Source organism: Symphodus melops (genome assembly GCF_947650265.1).
Source record: "Symphodus melops genome assembly, chromosome: 5".
NCBI lineage: Eukaryota > Metazoa > Chordata > Actinopteri > Labriformes > Labridae > Symphodus > Symphodus melops.
This window is the reverse complement of record NC_136695.1, coordinates 5,838,531-5,850,495: the sequence shown is the minus strand read 5'-3', so window position 1 is coordinate 5,850,495 and position 11,965 is coordinate 5,838,531. Positions and strand designations below refer to the sequence as shown.

Here is an 11,965-nt window from a genome sequence, read left to right as displayed (position 1 = left end):
GGTTCATCTGCTGCACAACGGAGACACATCCGCCCTCATCTGCAACTGTGTGACGTGTCAATTAATCGCTCATTCACAAATGTTGCTTATCACGTAACTGGTGAGCTTTAATGAAGGCAAACTTCAAGCACAGTACACTTCCTTGGCCTCAATGGAAGCATCAAGGCCAGATACAGCGGGGACTCACAAATGCAGACTCAACAGCAAGACTCCAGAAAGGGCAGAGTTTAATACAGTCCAGGTCGGTACACAGACAACAAATAAACAAACATAACTCAAGTAACTTCAAGGATTGTGTAAGGAAGACGTGAGCTTTGACAAATGGAACGAACCGCGCGCACACACTCACAAGTGTTGGTTATTACTTTACTGATGATTTATGAAATCTCCTCATACGAATGATGCTGTATAAGGAAGTACACTCATTCTCTAAAACTTTCCTTGATGACGATCTATGTATAGCCACAAGTTCTGCTGAATACACCCACATCCCATTATTATCACCACACGTCTCTGCCTCTTTTAGATGTTCCACTTGAAAACATGGGAGATAATTCAGTGGTGAAACATCTTAACAGTCCATATCTGAACTGAACTCAACAACCTCTATTATTTCTGAGTAAAGTCAGAAGAATTGTCTATTTTAGAATAATGATTGTAGTTGTGACCTTAAAGCATCAACTATCCTACTATAGTACCTATCCTACTCTTCTTTCTGCATCTATCCTACTCTTCTGTCTGCATCTTGTCCCATCTCCCCCATCCCATTTCAAGCCCGGCACAGTTTAGCAGATGGCTGTTCCGTCGTGAGCCCGGGTCTGTTGAAGATTTCTCCCTGTTAAAAGGAAATTTCTTCTTGCCACGCTATGACGGATTAAGCTGGGCTCTTGTAATATAGCCATAAGTAAGGTCTTTTACCTGCTTTTTGTAAACATAACAATGAGCATGGTCTTGTTTCGTGCTCTTTTGTTAATGTTAACAGACAAACAGTAAGGTCCTTTACCTGCTTTTTGTAAAGTGTCTCGAGATAACACCTGTTATGAATTGCCGCTATACAAATAAAGATTGATTGATTGAACTAGAATAGGATCATTTGAAAATAGAATGATTAAAAGTAGAATAATAATCTCTGAAAAAAACTCCATCACTCCGGCCAGTTGTATTTACATGCAGTCATCATATGTTTTAAAGAGTCTGTTAAAGCTTCCTGTCCTCCTCTCCTTGATATTTGTCTTGACCTTCGCTGTCCCAGGTGCTGAACTGGAGCATGTTGTGTCATTTTCTTGAAAAAAATAGAATTAAAGCAGTGATAATCTCCCTTTATATCGCTGTATAATGATTATACTCTAATATGTTGGATATTTTCTGCAACTCCTGCGGTCAGTGTGGAGCTCGGTCAGTCCAACATGAGTCAATGTTTAAATGTTACTAAATGCACAAAATGAGAGGTGAAATTTGACTACAGATAAAGTAAAAACCTGCAAAAAAAGGGAGTACAAGTACAACAATGAAGCTGTTAAAGCTTCCTGTCCTCCTCTCCGTGATGTTTTTCTTGACCTTCGCTGTCCGAGGTGCTGAACTGGAGCGTGTTGTGTCATTTGCTTAGAAATGGTGTAAAACAGTAATGAGCTTAATTCATATCGGTGTTCATGATTTCACCCCAATATGTTGAAGGTTTGCTGCAACTCCTGCTCATCGTGGAGCTCAGTCAGTCCAACAGGATGTCCCAGATTCACAGTGCTGTTCAGAGGGGGGCGCTAATGCTTCAAAGGATTGTGTTTTTAAAAGACGTGACCCAAGAAGAAGAAAAGCAGAGCTCTGTGTTCTACGAGGTTCTCAGACAAGACTTAAAGAACCGTGATTCCGGAGCAGGAAGTATTCAGCCCTCATCGTCTGATCTACTAAAATGTCTGGAAGAGGAAAGGGAGGTAAAGGACTCGGCAAAGGAGGCGCCAAGCGTCACCGTAAAGTCCTCCGTGATAACATCCAGGGAATCACCAAGCCCGCCATCCGCCGTCTTGCTCGCCGTGGTGGTGTGAAGCGTATCTCCGGTCTGATCTACGAGGAGATCCGCGGTGTGTTGAAGGTGTTCCTGGAGAACGTGATCCGTGATGCCGTCACTTACACCGAGCATGCCAAGAGGAAGACCGTGACTGCCATGGATGTGGTGTACGCCCTGAAGAGACAGGGACGCACTCTGTACGGCTTCGGAGGTTAAACCTGATCCTGACCCGCTCATACTCAAACCCAAAGGCTCTTTTAAGAGCCACACACTCAATCTGAAGAGTCATTTCTCAATGTCTATATCTCTATCATAAGCCAGTAATACGCCGTGTAAACTGCTTGTATTTGTGCTTTTTAACGAACACAGCACTTACAATGTTGCAATAACAACGGAAGGAAAGAACAGTCTCGTGAAGGGCGGGAATAGTGTTACAAACATCAACCTCAATAATTAAAGGCTTTGACTCGAGTGTAAAAACCAAAGAGCACCGGATGCAAGACCTTATATCTATCGAAAACTACATGATACAAATGAGTCCTGTACTTCAGCCTCCTCGCAGTTAACATGTATCAAATCGTCACATGTTGTCTCCTGCAGTAGAACCGCTCCAAATCGACGAGGGATCGGAATAATAAAGAACATCCTCAAAAACAAAAACACGACCATCAAAACTCACTTCTACTGTGGACATAAATCAAGATCACAAATACTTTTCACGTTTGACACAATAAATACATTCAAGAGGCTTATTAAAAATCATGATGTTCATGATACATGAACAACATCATTGCAATCTTCATGAACCTCATGTTAACACAAATGAGGCTTTACTTACGTCCATGAGGTATTAGGCCACATGTCAAACAAGTAGGACTGAAGCATGTAAAAGTAGTGCTGCATTCACTTTTGAGGAACAGCTCAAAGTAAAGAAGGTACAATGCTAAAGGCATGCATGTGAACCAACAACAAAAAGATAGAACAATACAAATAACAAGGTAGGTTTAAATATGTATTCGAGTCCTTTTTTAGGCCTACACCGTCAACTTACATTGGTTATTACACAGTAAATATAGGCTATCAATAGTAATAGTGGAATATTTGTCTCAACTTTCTCGAGGCTCGAAATGAGAAGATCATTTGGGAATTGCCAGTCTTCTGTTTACACCATTTTAATATTGAGTATGTGTCGGTCAAAACTCTGGTCTTTTTCCCTCTGAGGGGTTTCACTGCTGTCTCTTTCCTCCACTATCTTGCATGTTGACATGTTGCTGTCTTGATGGGCTGTACAGTTAACGGCCCAAGGTAACCTCAGGCATTTGTTGGCTTCATTTGTGAGTCGGCATGGCCTACTATATTTGGATGGCAACGTCTGGAATAACTACTGAGAGAGTTCAGGGGAAAGGATTTCGGACCAAGCCCACTCACTCCACACAAAGCACGGCCCTGAGAGCCCAAGCTCCAGCCAATCCCCTGTGAGCAACAGCACGCCCTCATTTGCATCAGCAGCAAATAAAGAGAGACTCCCGACCAGGCGTAGCCATCTGATCCTGAGACCACCACTCAGAAATCATGCCTGAAACCGTGAAAGCGCCCAAGAAGGGCTCCAAGAAAGCCGTGTCTAAAGCCACCAAGACCGGCAAGAAGAGGAGGAGGACCAGGAAAGAGAGCTACGCCATCTACGTCTACAAGGTCCTGAAGCAGGTCCATCCCGACACCGGTATCTCCTCCAAGGCTATGGGCATCATGAACTCCTTCGTGAGCGACATCTTTGAGCGCATCGCTGGGGAGGCATCCCGCCTGGCTCACTACAACAAGCGCTCCACCATCACCTCCAGGGAGATCCAGACCGCCGTCCGTCTGCTGCTGCCCGGTGAGCTGGCCAAGCACGCCGTGTCCGAGGGCACCAAGGCTGTGACCAAGTACACCAGCTCCAAGTAAACCCGCTGATAACCAGCAACAACATAACGGTCCTTTTCAGGACCACCCAACCCTTCCTTCAAGAGCTCAACTCCAATTCATATATTACAACATGCATGTGCATATTCCTTTCTTTCATTTGCACACTGCAATACATCTTCTACCCCTTTTCACAAACCTATCCATTCTTTCAACACGCCCCAATTCAAGGCAACTTTACTTTCACGCTTTCTTCATCTGGACAACATAAACCCACTCATTCACCTATTCACAAGGCTTCAATATATCACACTGCAACTTAGTGCTCACTGTGTAAGCTTACTGCAAGCGAGACCAACTTTCTGGATACTAATACTCTATACAAACGGCAGACATATCTAATGTTTACACAAGACACACATTAATGTTAGACAACACATCAAAACCTACTTTTGTCAGTGAACATCTGACTTACGCATTCCTCATGTATTTGTAGTAGAGTCCAACCATGCTGCTCTTGAACACAGCCTCTCACCTGCCCCTCCCCCCTTTGCTCATCAATCAGGTCGGCATATTTAATGCACCTGAGTGCCTGAGATCAGCCTGGCATTTGTTTGAAGGGTTCCTGGTGAGTAGGGTGGCTTTGGTTTTACTTTACACGTTATCAGTGTTTTTATTAATGGTTTCTTTCTTCTTTTTTAGGTGTTTTAACTGCTGTTGTTTTGCCCTGTTTTGCCTTATTTTGCTTCAGTTTTGTTACTAGTTTTGCCCTGTTTTGCCTTATTTTGCTTCAGTTTTGCCTTATTTTGCTTCAGTTTTGTTTATTCCTTTGTTTGATTAGTGTTTTAATATATTTAGTAAATTTGATTTTGACTATTATAATTTGTATTAAAATAAACAATTATTTTAATCCACTTATTAGTATTTGGTCCTTGTGTTTAGTTTTCCCTCCCTACAGCTTTGGTTCAACCTACTTTTTGTTTCCTTTTGATTTACTATAATAAATACCTTTTTAATGTTTTGATAACACGACTGCCTCTTCAGTTCTTTCGAACTTATGTGTCCTTAATTTTCCTGTTTTGGTTTCCTTATTTGTGTATCTCCTGGGGTGCAAGTCCCCAGGTGGCGTTGTCTGTAGTTTATTTTGTAGTTTAAGAGAAAATCCATAAAATCCCCACGCCCGCCCTGTCACATTCTTGGCGTTGTCGGCAGGATACTGTTAAGGCAGAGACGTGTAGTTTCTTTTCATTTTGGCATTTCAGTTGGTTAAGGCAATTTTTTTTGGTTTGTTTAATTTTGGCATTTGGGGCAAAACAGCAGCAGGTCCTGGAAGGATCTCCCCGCTGCCTCCTGGTACTCTGTTAACCCTTTCTGCTCTGCTTTTCCATGGAGGAGGAAATAGCCCAATTAAAGGACTTGGTTGCACAGCTGCAGGCTGAAAATCGACAGATGCGTCAACGATGGGACGACAGTCTTCCTGGGACCAGCTCCGCCTCAACAAGCTCCTCTGCCTCCGGAAACCCTTCAGTCAATGGTCTGGTAACTGAGAGACTGGTTTATTTACCGAGAGAGAGGAAATGTCCAATGTTTCGGGGCAGGACTGGTTTAAACATTGTTGAGTGGGTCGAGGAGGTCCAGGCTAGCATTCGTGCCAGACACCTGTCGCCAGCCGAGCAGGCACTTTTCATTTTCGACCATTTAGAGGGAGAGGCTCGGGAAGAGATTAAGTACCGCTCCAGAGAGGAGAAGGAAGATCCAGGACAGCTTTTAGCTATATTACAGGAATTGTATGGGTGTACTAGGTCATATGTGTCTTTGCAAGAAGAGTTCTTTTCAAGAAAGCAACAAGAAGGTGAAACATTGCAAGAATTTTCTCATGCTTTAATGTGTCTCATGGAAAAAGTTGTTCTGAAGACTCCGAATGACCTGCCAAACAAAGATGTGTTACTCAGAGATCAATTTGTTGAGCATGTTTCTGATTGTGCTCTTCGCAGGGAGCTGAAGCAATATGTTCGAAGCCACCCTACTTCCACCTTGATCATTGTCCGCACTGAAGCAATTAGGTGGGAACAAGAGGGGGTGCCCGGGGGTGGGAGGAGTAGAAGCCACTCTGTCCCTTCTGTATTTGGTCTGCAACACACCATTCAGCAAAGCCATCCCAGCTATGGCCAGGCAGGTAACTCTTTTAGTGCTGAGTTAGGTGAACTAAAAGACATTCTTAAAAATCAACAAGAGCAACTGAATCACCTGACGCAAAGTCTGGCCACCCTAAGCAACCCCCATGGAACCCAACCAAATCGTAAGAAAACGGTCATCTGTAGAAGGTGTCAAAAGCCAGGCCACTTTGCCAGGGAGTGCGAGGGAGAGTATGTTGCTCCACTGCCAGTTCCCGATCCAATGCGCCCCAGTTCCAATGGCAGGCAGCGCCCTCAGAACCAGGGAAACTTTCGCCCCCTGAACTACTGAGCCAAAGTTCAGGTGGGGGCCCCTTAGGCTCAGAGTCTGCAATGGATAACCCCGAAAGTTTGGTGGCAGATTGCCCCACCTTAGCGGTGCTTATGGGTGGTGTTACAGTCCCATGTCTGGTCGACACTGGGTCAATGGTGTCCACTATAACGGCAAGTTTCTTTGCACAGCATTTTGAACCATGGGGTCCTGACAAACTCCAATCTTGTAACTGGTTAAATCTGAGTGCTGCTAATGGTTTGGCTATCCCATATGTCGGCTACCTCGAGCTGAACGTTCAACTTTGTGGTAAGAATGTGGCCAGACGAGGGGTGCTGGTGGTCAAAGATCCCCCAGGCATTGTACCTTCAGTTCCAGGTGTGCTTGGTATGAACATTATCAAGGAATGTTACTGGGAGTTGTTTGTACAGCATGGTGCAGCACTTTTTGACTTACCCTCTGTGTTGCAGGCTCCCACTCAAATTCAGCAGGCTCTCCAAAAGTGTCACCAGGCCCAGGCCAAAGCCCCCCCCGATCGCTTAAGTCGTGCAAAGGTGAAAGGGGGGAGAGTTTGCAGAGTTCCTGGGGGTACCATGAAAATCGTGGCAGCCACCTGCTCTCAACACCTGGTGGATGCCGTGTTGTTTGAGCCCTTGAGCAATGGCTTGCCTGCAGGTCTGTTAGCATCCCCAGCGTTTGTACGATTGGTAAGAGGTACTGCGTATATCCCGATTGTCAATGTAGGGACTCAGGATGTTGTACTGTACCCTCGCACTGTTCTTGGTACCCTGAGTCATGCCGATCTTGTAAGCTCTCCATCAGGTCTCGAAGAGGGGAAGATGGCTGCCACAGTGTCCTCCCAGTCTGACTAGTTCAGTGCAGGATAAAATTGCCGCAATTGATTTAACAGCCCTCAGGCAGGAAGAGCAGGTGCAGGTCAGGTCTCTGTTGCAAAAGTACAGTGGTGTCTTTTCTTCACATGAAGGTGATTTAGGTTGTACTAACCTCATTTCTCATGAAATTCCTCTAGTTGATGAGGCCCCTGTTCGTCAGCGATACAGGCGGATCCCTCCGTCGGAGTATGAGGCAGCAAAGGCACACATCCACCAGCTCCTTGAGGCACAGGTAATCAGAGAAAGTAGTAGCCCCTTTGCCTCTCCCATCGTGTCGGTCAAGAAGAAAGATGGCAGCCTCCGTTTGTGTGTGGATTACCGACTCTTGAACAATAAGACCCGTAAAGATGCCTTTCCTCTGCCCCGCATTGAGGAGTCCCTCGACGCCCTCTCAGGGGCCCGCTGGTTCTCGACCCTCGACCTTGCGGCTGGGTACAATCAAGTACCCGTTGCAGAAAAAGACGAAATGAAAACTGCATTCTGCACTCCCTTTGGTCTGTTTGAATGGAACCGAATGCCATTTGGGTTGTGCAATGCACCAAGCACTTTCCAGAGGTTAATGGAGAGGATCTTCGGCGATCAGCACTGCCAGTCATGGTTGTTATATCTGGATGATGTTGTTGTCTTCTCTTCTACCGTAGCTGAACATGTGGAACGCTTGGACGCTGTACTTGGCCGCCTCCAGAAAGAAGGTCTCAAAGCCAAACTGGAGAAGTGCTCTTTCTTCAAGTCAGAGGTAGGCTACCTGGGACATGTCATTTCCAGTAAAGGTGTGTCCACCGACCCTGCAAAAATAGAAGTTGTGTCAAAGTGGCCACGGCCTAACCAGGTGTCTGAATTACGGTCCTTCCTAGGATTTGCTAGCTACTATCGTCGCTTCATTGAAGGGTTCGCTAAACTGGCTGCCCCTTTGCATCGTGTAGTGGCTGAACTAACTAGCTCAAAGTCAAAGAAACCGACAGGAAGGAGTCTGTCTGCTGCATGGACAGAAGAGTGCGAACAAAGCTTTGAGGGACTAAAAAGCAGGTTTGTGTCTGCTCCAATTTTAGGCTATGCTAATTTCTCCTTACCTTTTGTACTTGAGGTTGACGCCAGCTACAGTGGACTGGGTGCTGTTCTTTCACAAGAGCAGGATGGAAAAGTAAGACCCATAGCTTATGCTAGTCGTGGCCTCAAGCCTACAGAGCGTAACATGAGCAATTACAGCTCTATGAAACTTGAGTTTCTGGCCCTTAAATGGGCCATGACCGAAAAATTCAGAGACTATCTGCTGGGTCAGAAATGCATTGTGTTCACTGACAATAACCCTTTAAGCCATCTATCTACAGCAAAGCTGGGTGCTACAGAACAGCGCTGGGCTGCACAACTGGCTGCTTTTGATTTCACCATGAAGTACAAGCCTGGTCGGAACAACCAAAATGCAGATGCCCTGTCACGACGGCTACCAGCCATGTCAGATGCTTCACATTGTGAAGTCTCTGGTGTCAGACTCCCAGCGCCACTACAGCAAGTCCTTGCAAATAACACAGCAACCCAGGCTATTCAAGCCACCATCTCATCTTTCCCCTGTCATACTAGCTCTGACCTGCAGGTGTTGCAGGAAGCAGATCCCACCATCCAAGAATTCCGGAAGTTTTGGACCAGGAAGAGGGGCCCCGATGCAACTGAACGGCGTCAAACCTCCAAGGATCTTCTGGTGCTGGTCAGACAGTGGGACAGGATTGTGGAGAGAAAGGGAGTGCTATATCGGAGAGTCTGTCGACCCAAGGGTGAGGAAGTATTACAATTGATATTGCCAATGTCGTTAAAGGACCAGGTTTTGCATCAGCTACACCATGAACATGGACATCAAGGGGTCGACCGAACAACGGATCTGGTTCATCAGCGGTGCTATTGGCCAGGAATGCACAATGACATTAGGACATGGTGCCAGGAGTGTGAACGTTGTCAGGTAGCTAAGAACACGCAACCAGCTGCCTGCGCATACATGGGTCATTTGCTTGCCTCCCGTCCCAACCAAATCCTTGCTGTTGACTTCACGATACTGGAACCATCACAGAACGGGTTTGAGAATGTCCTAGTGATGACAGATGTTTTTTCCAAATACACCCAGGCAGTCCCAACCTGGGACCAGCAAGCCTCTACAGTTGCAAAGGTGTTGGTTAATGACTGGTTCTGCAGGTTTGGGGTGCCAAATCGTATCCACTCGGACCAAGGTAGAAATTTTGAGAGCAATCTAATTCAACAGCTGTGCAGTATGTACGGAATACAGAAAAGTCGCACTACCCCGTACCATCCAGCTGGCAATGGCCAATGTGAGCGCTTTAATCGTACACTGCACAACCTTCTACGCACTCTACCTGTTACCAAGAAGAGGGATTGGGCTTGTTATCTGCCGCAAGTGACCTTTTCCTATAACACCACAGCACACCAATCCACTGGTGAGTCCCCATATTTTCTAATGTTTGGCCAAGATCCTCAGTTACCTGTTGATTTTCTTTTGGGCAGAGTGCAGGAACCTGTTGCTGGCAGCACCCATGCATGGATCATAGAACATCAGACCAGGCTCCACCACACCTTTGAAGCAGCAACCAAGCATCTGGAGGAAGCGGCGGAAAAACGAAAGAAACGGCATGATCAGCGTGTGACGGGTGTCCCGTTGAAAGAAGGTCAGATTGTGTACCTCAAAGACACTGGACTCAGAGGCCGACACAAGATCCAAGACATCTGGAGCTCAGAACTCTACAAGGTCCTGAGGGCTCCAGTAGTAGGAGGGTCTGTGTACACCATTGCCCCTGTGAATGACCTCGACCAGGTAAAACGTGTCCATCGATCACTGCTGAAAAGCAAGCTGGATCGTGAGATTGACGGCCACCTTCCAGAGCTGCCTGAAGTGATTGAACCACTGCCTGATGATGAACCTGCACCGGAGGGTGAATGGTTTGTTTTGGTCTCCAAACCCACTCTGACACCAGAAACCGGACCACCAAGTCAGCCGACTTATGCTGCTCAACCCGTCCAGCTGGAGACTATAGCACAACCTCCTGTGGATCGAAGTCGGAGGAACCCACTACCAGAGTTGCCCCATGTTGCCCTTGGCAACAGTGAGGCACTGAGAAGGACCAACCGCACAAACGCTGGGCAGCACCCGAATGTTAATCACCTCCCTCAGGCAGCAAGGAGTAGAGCAATAGGGGCTACGAACTCTCAAGTGCCTGTGCCAATTGTCTGTGCTATGTTTAGACCATGGCAGTAGTGATGCAATCGTCGGGCCGACGATTCAAAGCCCAGGGGTAGATTGTAGTAGAGTCCAACCATGCTGCTCTTGAACACAGCCTCTCACCTGCCCCTCCCCCCTTTGCTCATCAATCAGGTCGGCATATTTAATGCACCTGAGTGCCTGAGATCAGCCTGGCATTTGTTTGAAGGGTTCCTGGTGAGTAGGGTGGCTTTGGTTTTACTTTACACGTTATCAGTGTTTTTATTAATGGTTTCTTTCTTCTTTTTTAGGTGTTTTAACTGCTGTTGTTTTGCCTTATTTTGCTTCAGTTTTGTTACTAGTTTTGCCTTATTTTGCTTCAGTTTTGCCTTATTTTGCTTCAGTTTTGTTTATTCCTTTGTTTGATTAGTGTTTTAATATATTTAGTAAATTTGATTTTGACTATTATAATTTGTATTAAAATAAACAATTATTTTAATCCACTTATTAGTATTTGGTCCTTGTTTAGTTTTCCCTCCCTACAGCTTTGGTTCAACCTACTTTTTGTTTCCTTTTGATTTACTATAATAAATACCTTTTTTATGTTTTGATAACACGACTGCCTCTTCAGTTCTTTCGAACTTATGTGTCCTTAATTTTCCTGTTTTGGTTTCCTTATTTGTGTATCTCCTGGGGTGCAAGTCCCCAGGTGGCGTTGTCTGTAGTTTATTTTGTAGTTTAAGAGAAAATCCATAAAATCCCCACGCCCGCCCTGTCACATATTGGAACATTTAACCCTTTACATTAGCTTATTACATGTATAGGAGACTGAATTTCATTGTATCACAAACCTCGCAGCAAGCCTGCGACTCAACACCCAGGGAGACAAAACCCACACTTACCGCGAGGGAGATTAAATCTCAAAAAGTTGCGTAAACAATATTAAGTATCTCAAAGGTAAGTAGATTTTACAAAGTACTTACCTGCAAAATACAGGACAAGTGCAGACGCATTCAATTTGCCTTCCAGGTTGCAGCTGAGGTGTGGGCGGAAGTGTTCACCTGAGACAACCCGGCACAACTGTTCCGTCGTTGTCAGTTCCATCTGAGGTGCTGCTCTGCTTTACAATAATATTGCATGAATTTTTTCCCTTTCCTCTCAAAAAGAATATTTTAAAGGAATATTCTACCTCCGCGGTCAAAAGATTTAGATGTCATTGTCTCAGATTTCCGATCTCCCCTAAAGCCAAAGAGGTGAACTTTAAAACATTCAATGACATTTATCCATGTGCTGAATTTCTAAGACGGATATTTCATTTGGACAGTAAAACAGAAACACTTGAGCACTTGAAGTTTTCCTGCAAGGTATGTGATTTATTTTGGAAGAATTTCACAAGTTGGACAGCCCGTAATAACATGGAGGTGCCTCCCCTGACATCCAACAGTGTGAAACTTGGTTTTATAATGGAGGACAGAAAATTAGAATTTAACATAAATAACTTACTTGTACTTGCCAAATATTTTCTAC

The 11,965-nt window shown here is 45.3% G+C and overlaps 2 protein-coding genes across 2 annotated transcripts; both read left to right on the top strand.

The window, feature by feature from the left end:
- Positions 1 to 1,747: 1,747 nt before the first annotated feature.
- LOC306824146 (histone H4-like) lies at positions 1,748 to 2,376 on the top strand. Its single transcript, XM_079344158.1, has one exon. The coding sequence runs from the start codon at positions 1,907 to 1,909 to the stop codon at positions 2,216 to 2,218; it is 312 nt and encodes a 103-aa protein (XP_079200284.1). The 5' UTR covers positions 1,748 to 1,906; the 3' UTR covers positions 2,219 to 2,376.
- A 1,183-nt stretch (positions 2,377 to 3,559) lies between these two features.
- Positions 3,560 to 3,988, top strand: LOC306823452 (histone H2B 1/2-like). The gene has a single exon (XM_079342996.1). It carries the CDS (start codon positions 3,575 to 3,577, stop codon positions 3,941 to 3,943), a length of 369 nt encoding a protein of 122 aa, XP_079199122.1. The 5' UTR covers positions 3,560 to 3,574; the 3' UTR covers positions 3,944 to 3,988.
- Positions 3,989 to 11,965: the final 7,977 nt, after the last annotated feature.

What these genes read in the sequence shown, in the direction of transcription:
- LOC306824146 (XM_079344158.1), top strand. Translation starts at nt 1,907, where the DNA reads ATGTCTGGAAGAGGAAAGGGAGGTAAAGGACTCGGCAAAGGAGGCGCC.
- LOC306823452 (XM_079342996.1), top strand. Translation starts at nt 3,575, where the DNA reads ATGCCTGAAACCGTGAAAGCGCCCAAGAAGGGCTCCAAGAAAGCCGTG.